This window comes from Gloeophyllum trabeum (genome assembly GCF_000344685.1).
Source record: "Gloeophyllum trabeum ATCC 11539 unplaced genomic scaffold GLOTRscaffold_00005, whole genome shotgun sequence".
NCBI lineage: Eukaryota > Fungi > Basidiomycota > Agaricomycetes > Gloeophyllales > Gloeophyllaceae > Gloeophyllum > Gloeophyllum trabeum.
In genome coordinates this window covers 992001-998809 of record NW_006920414.1, presented here as the reverse complement: position 1 = coordinate 998809, position 6809 = coordinate 992001, and the positions used below count along the sequence as shown (strand labels likewise).

The 6809-nt window shown below is 49.1% G+C and overlaps 2 protein-coding genes across 2 annotated transcripts in view; both read left to right on the top strand.

Annotated features, from left to right (window-relative positions):
* Positions 1–2316: 2316 nt before the first annotated feature.
* On the top strand, positions 2317–3081 carry GLOTRDRAFT_128308 (uncharacterized protein; the record flags this gene model as incomplete). The annotated part of the gene is made up of 2 exons (XM_007866918.1): positions 2317–2937; positions 2989–3081. The coding sequence occupies 2 exons, from the start codon at positions 2317–2319 to the stop codon at positions 3079–3081; spliced, it is 714 nt and encodes a 237-aa protein (XP_007865109.1).
* Positions 3082–4781: 1700 nt separating this feature from the next.
* The window catches only part of GLOTRDRAFT_25963 (uncharacterized protein), a gene marked incomplete at both ends in the record, with an annotated part of 11076 nt that continues 9048 nt past the window's right edge, over positions 4782–6809 (top strand). The window contains 2 exons of the mRNA XM_007866565.1: positions 4782–5036; positions 5081–5534. Coding sequence (XP_007864756.1) covers positions 4782–5036; positions 5081–5534 — 709 coding nt within the window. The remainder of the gene's footprint in view (positions 5037–5080; positions 5535–6809) is intronic.

Genomic DNA, 6809 nt, shown 5'->3' with positions numbered 1-6809 from the left:
CCTATGGACACCCCATGACTACCACTTGTGTTACTATGGGTTATAACACACCTCCCTTAGTGTATATTTGCATGTACCATCATGTGTATCATTTTTGGGCCCACCCAGACCACCCTTGGTGACTTGGCACCAGTCATCCTCAAAAACACCTATATCACACCACCCCGGGACAGCCAATGCACCTACAGCCATGGAAACACTTCTAAACACACTAGCAACGATGCCCCATGCATGATGCATCATCTACCTGCACCCCACCCATGCTTTGGTCCACCCAGCCTGTCAAAGTACTACCTCAGTGCATTTTCGGACCTTTTTGGATGGTTTGGCTCGCAGTCAACCCAGTACTGTCTGGCTGTGGCCACTGTCCTGGGGTGGGTGGTTTTGGTGTCTAGGGATGCTTAGTGTCTTCCGGGGTGGTTGGGGTAAGCTCAGTAATGTATTATGCATGTGATAGGATGTTGTTGTGAGTGTTTCCAGTGCTGTAGGTGCATTGGCTGTCCCGGGGTGCTGTGATACAGGTGATTTTGAGGATGACTGGTGCCGAGTCACCAAGGGGTGGTCTGGATGGGCCCAACATTGATGTGCGTGGCGGCAAATGCTAATATACACCAAGGGGAGTGTGTTATACCCCATAGTACCACAAGCAGTAGCCATGGGGGGTCCATAGGAGGAGTAATACCCAAAAGCAGTAGTTAGCTGCTTGTTGTTCAGAATCTCTTGGGGTCTCATGTAAACATGTGGCGTTATATGGGCTGAGTAAGACCCCCAAATGCCCAGCAATGTGGCATAGCAATAGTGTGGGAAAATGCGAAAAACTGTCCCAGAGCCGGCAGTGAAAATAATTTTTGTACAGCAATGCACAGCCCATGGTACCTACACATGATTAGAACAAGCACTCCCTATTCCTATGCACTGTTTTAACCGCTACATTAGTAACAACATCAACAGCATGGACAAATAAACCCCAGATATGGAAAGAAGCTGAAATGTAGATCCTGGAGGTATCCCATATCAATTGTTGCCATATTTGGCATGTGCTGATGTAATTTAGTGATGCCACATGTGTGCTGTCAGCCACAGCAGGTTCCATGTTTTTCCCAGATTTTTGCGCATTTTTCCTGGTTTTATATCCGCTGCTAGTAGCTGTTGTGTGGCCCTCTAAACACATTCCCACGCTATGTATAGGTCCGGTACCATTGGGCCTGGCCCCAGAAATATCATATGATTTTTCAGTATTTTTCCGTATTTTTCTGGGCCCTACAGGGCCAGGTATGGCCACCCACCTATTATTGGCAACAGCTCAGTATCAAATCCTGATTTGGATCTCCATGCCGGAGATGCCGGGGCTGTCATATTCAAGCCCAGCTGGGCTGCTGGGAGCTGTATAAGGTATTCAGAGAATAATGCATAAACACCGCACGTGTAGCCTGTTTAATGTAATAGGGTACACGGTAGTATTGGGTGAATAATGTAATAATACTACAGCAAGAGGTGGGCAATTGTCTGGAGGCTGCGACTCTGCTGGGTATGTCTGCTGTGATGATTTTTGGCTTAGTGTCAGGCTGATCTTTTACTTCTACTCCAGTAGTATTATCGTCTGCCATGATCATGCGAGACGTGTTCATAAGGTGAGTAAATCACCAACTCGTTAAACTCCACCTGCTGGCCGCAATGGCTGACAATGTCAATCCACTTATCAAGTCAAAGAACAGGTGTGAGGCATCAAATGTGCAGGACCAAAGCAACACAGTGCAAGATAAAGAAATATCTGTATATTCGTCTGAGGCCATCTGCTGAGCATGGTGTAGCAGCCCCCGGCAGACTCTTTTTACAGGTGCGACTCGACTGCAAAATCCCGTGCTGGGTATGGCACCCTCTTATTTGCCTGGCCCGACTACCCGCCACCCTCGATGTTGTCATCACCTTCAACGCCCTCACCCCCATTGGCAAATTTGATTGTCTATGCCCTCCACCAGCCCGTGTGTGTGAGATGCCCTCAGACCATCCCTTTCCCTTTCCCTGTTCATCCCCACCCTCGAGAAACCTTACCTCTCACTCACCCGTGACACACCCCCTTTGACATACATGTCAGTTTCACCGACACAAACTTACACCCTCTTGTGTTGTTGCACATATGAATGTACTTTTTAATGCTGGTGTATGCTGTCCACCCATGGTTGTCCAATGTAATAAGACATCTCTACAACCTTAGATCGTGGGAAGGAGGAGTACTTCTCCTTAGGAGTTCGCCTCCCTGTTTCCCTATTTCCGTCAGCTTCCTTCAGTTCCCCTGGTCCTATAGAGGCCCTAGACATGGAGACTTACTCTGGATTCAATGTGGATCGTACTTGCCCTGCATGCTACAAGCTCTTCAGTAGTATAAAGGGCATGCACTCTCATCTGTCTATGGCAAAGTCTTGCTCCTGGTATCGAAAAGGAAAGCTGCCTGAACAACCATGGGATCTTAGGGAGACCCTGTCAGATTCTGACAACGATGAAGACGACGATGAAGGGGCTCAAAACATTTCTGATACTGCTCAGGACTTCTATGAATGGGTAAACTCATGGGACACAACTGACTTTGTGGAAACGGACAGCAACCAGCCCTCCTCGAGCAATGGGGGTGGTCCCTCCTCTGGCAGAGCTCTGGATGACGATGAAGACGAGAGAGATACTGAAGAATATCCTGGAGCTGGCAAAGTCATATGCATGGATCGTACTCTCCTGAAGAGATGGAAGGCTATTTCTGAGGAGGAAGGTTTTGAGGAGGAATGCGACGATGAGGACGTAAGAATGTCGTTGGGAGAGGCAAAGGATGGAGATGGGAATCCTTTCTGGCCCTTTGCTTCAGAGTTAGATTGGCGTGTGGCCAGATGGGTAGTCACTGACTCACCAGGCCATAAAGCTACAGACCGCTTGCTAGAAATTCCAGGGGTGAGTGATGAGATGTCTAGCTTGTCGATACCAATCTGATATATTGTACAGGTGCAAGAGAAGCTCAGCCTGTCCTTCTCTAATATTTGGGAGCTGCATAGTCTAGTGGACTCAGTTCCTGCGCGAGCTCGGAGATCCCAATGAAAGACATTTGGTTCAATATAGAGACCGTGTTCAAGTGATACGCTCCCTGTTTGCCAATCCTTCCCATAATGAGCGCATGGTATACAGCCCTAGGCGGGTCTGGTCTGACTCCAGTTATAATTGTTGGATTTACAATGAGATGTGGACTGGGCGTTGGTGGTATACAGTTCAGGTAATATCTGCTTTCCCTTCTCTTCTTTTATTCACTTGCTGACCTGTGTTCTATTCAGAGTCTCCTCCCTGAAGGCACTACAATTGCGCCAATTATCATATCCACAGACAAGACTCAGCTAACCCAATTCTCTGGCGGTCGTCAGGCTTACCCTGTATATCTCACATTTGAAACCTTCCCAAGGCCCTTCATCGACGTCCGTCTGAGAGAGGTACTGTTCTGCTACATGCCCAACGTGGTCTCGAGTGTACGCGAGGTTACAGTCCAGATCTCAAATAGACCTTGCTTCGAAAGGTCTGGTGAATGCTGGTGTGGGCTTGTTAAGGCATTTTTGCCGAAAGACCCGTCCACCATCATCCTGATGTCAGGCTCAGGTCTACGTGACAGTTTCTTGAGATTTCAACGCGGACATCTCACAAAGGTCATCACAGTACCGGCCTGACATCCTGTCGGGTTGTGGTAGATGTTTGCTTGTAATCTCCAATATAGATGACTGCTTGAGGTACATTTGCCACCTATCACACCAAAATTCAAGCCTGGGATGGATAAGAGTACTACACACATATCTCATGGGTGCATTACCTGGTTGCAAGGAGTCCAGCATAACTAACACTAATATCTGTTTGCGGGAGTTAGCAAAATCCTGGCTCACCCGGAACCGTGATTTGGATGCGCGGCCCAATTCCAGCGGAGTCTAAATTCGAACGACCTGACTCGCAGTTCAAGTCATCACACATCTGTTCCACTTCGACATTGTGCCCTTCCCCGCTGCAGCTCTACCGACATTCGTCAGACGTCGACCATGATTATATTGATGTACCTCCATACATAGGTGACTGGTGAGTACCAAGCGATATTCCATGACACACAACCTGACTTCTCTATATCTGCCTAGTGAGACTATTCCGACTGAAGGCCGGACAGAAGTTGGGCGGTGAGTTTGCACGGCAGGTGTAAACGGTACGTGCACCAGTACCAATCGTGTCTGTCCCTCTGCTTACATGCACCCTGTAAAGGTTCTTTATGCCACATCCGCCCGAAAGTTGGTGGGTATATGGGAGCTGACACACGTGGGGTTATGTTTCGATTGTTGTATGTATATGTAGGGTAGCTTGTACCAAGTTTGGTGTATACATGCAGGAAAATAACATATCCTTTACTTATTATTTTGTGTATGACGAGCAAGACAGATGGCCTGGGCAAACAGAATGACAAGCAGTAGCCCCAAAATGCTGCACCGGCCTGAATTGACTTGAACCTCAGGTGGAGGTCAACTCTGGAGGCCCGCGCAAGGTCCAGGTCATTTGACATCTATTGATTGGCATTTTTGGTCTGAATCCAGCTGAAGTGGAGGCCGTGCCACATTTAGCTCAGGTCGGGGCCGGAGTCGCCCAGTGGTCTGATTTTGACATTGAGTTTGGATGGGTGTGTAGCCTATCTCTCTGCAGATAAGATATCCAAGGGAGGCATCACCCAGTCAGCTTGCAGGGCTCTAACTCAGCACTTGTTTCACGAGTCAATGAAGACTATCCTTGAGCCCTTGAAGGAGGCAGGTTGTTCTGGCATGGAGATGGTTTGTGGAGACGGCTCTGCAAGGAAGGTGCACCCTGTCTTGGCCTGCTATGTGGCAGACTATCCTGAGCAATGCTTAGTGGCCTGCACAAAATACGGTACCTGTCCAAAATGCCAGTGTCCTAACCAGGAGATGGGAGAGAGCCTGAGGCTTGTGAATCAAGGACGTCGCAATGGACATTGTCTATTATCAGAGATGCCATTGAATTTTGTGAAGGTCTTCCTCCTCAGAGGCCATCATCTCAATTTGCGAAGAAGTGTCAAGACTACGATCTCTCAGGCTGGGTCAATCATCCTTTCTGGCAGGACTTTCCTTTCTCAAATATTCATGCATCTATGACTCCCGACATCTTACACCAGCTATACCAAGGAGTCTTCAAACACCTTGTTACCTGGTGTCAGAAGATCGTCGATCCAGCAGAACTTGATGCATGTCTTTCCTGCCTTCCGCCATCCTTTGGTGTTTGTCACTTCAAGAAGGGGATTTCCCTGATGATGCAGATACAGGGGAGTGAGAGGAAGGACATGGCACATGTTCTCTTGGGATGTCTGATAGGTCGTATACCCCAGCAAGCGGTGACTGCTGTACATGGTTTACTGGACTTTGTATACCAGGCTCAGAACAAGACTTACGATGATGAGACTCTCAAGTACCTGCAGCAAGCCTTGGATGATTTCCATGACAACCACCACATCTTCATCAAGCTTGGTGATAAGCCTCAGGATCATCTGACCCCCGAAAACGCGGACTCCGCACATCATACAAGCCCCCCCGGAGCTTATTCGACACAGCGCTCTCACGCCTCTAGGCTTCTATGGGCTCTAAAAGACTTTTTTTCTATTTAGCTCCGGACTTCCTAACATCCTCGAGGCGTACACGGACCCATTCTGTGATTTATCTCCGCGCACCGAAGCTCCGGAATGACTTAACCAACGCGACTTCTAGCTGAATTAGCTCCGGGGCCCGCGGACACTTCTATCGAGGGGCGTCGTCCTCATGCCCACCCTCCAGCCCCAGTCAAAACCGGTGACTATGCCCCCGTCTCCTCCCGTTTGTCACCGTTTCCCACCCTTTTGCAAAGCGGTAAAGGCTGGCAAACACAATCTGCCGGATAATGGCAGTGTCACCTAATGCGGCCGATTGCAAGTGTTTACCCCCGCTGTGCGTAGCATGCAGTACATAGCCATAGACAGACTTCAATGGGTTTCATTGGACCTTGTTGGTATGCTCAAGACTACTGCTAATCAGTACGATGTTGCATTGCTACGGAATGACAGCCTTTACAATACATTACGGCCCATTGTATCCTGATAACCATACTACACCGTACCATCTACCTTTTGTACCAATGCTGCCCAATTGCTCTGGATGGAACCCCATACCACCCAATACCGCCCAATACCTCCCGCTTGCAGTCCCTCCCGCATCCAGTCCACTCCCCGTCCCCCCCTCCCCGCCGCCCCCCTCCCCACTCCCCCCCTCCCCCACTCCCCCCGCCCATCCCCCTCCCATCCCCCTCTGCTCCCAGTTCTCCCTCCCACCGATCCTCGACGCTCTGAGCAAGAAATCCAAGGCAGATACTGTGTGATATAAGAATCATTACTTACATGAATACAAATGTGTCTCGTGCACATACCTAACCAGGTCCTATGCGTCTTTCTCCTGGTTCCCTACCTTCCGTACTCGGGGCTTCCATGTCCTCTAGAAAAATTTGTCAGCTAATCTCGACTTTGGCACAGTACACTTACACCCGCAGCCTCCGCGGCTTCTTTTCCCTCTTCGTCGGCCTTATCCTGGTAATGCTAATTGCCCCCGCACGTCGCATCAGAGAGTATGCGAGAATACATAGTGGATCTGACCTTTTGTTGATCTTTTGACATGTTCTTCCAGACTGTCGTGAACTGGGAATTTGTGACGTTCCCCACGCGGAATTGCTCCTGTTGAAAGTACTGCCTGAGACCATAAGAGAGCCAGTAAGCGTGG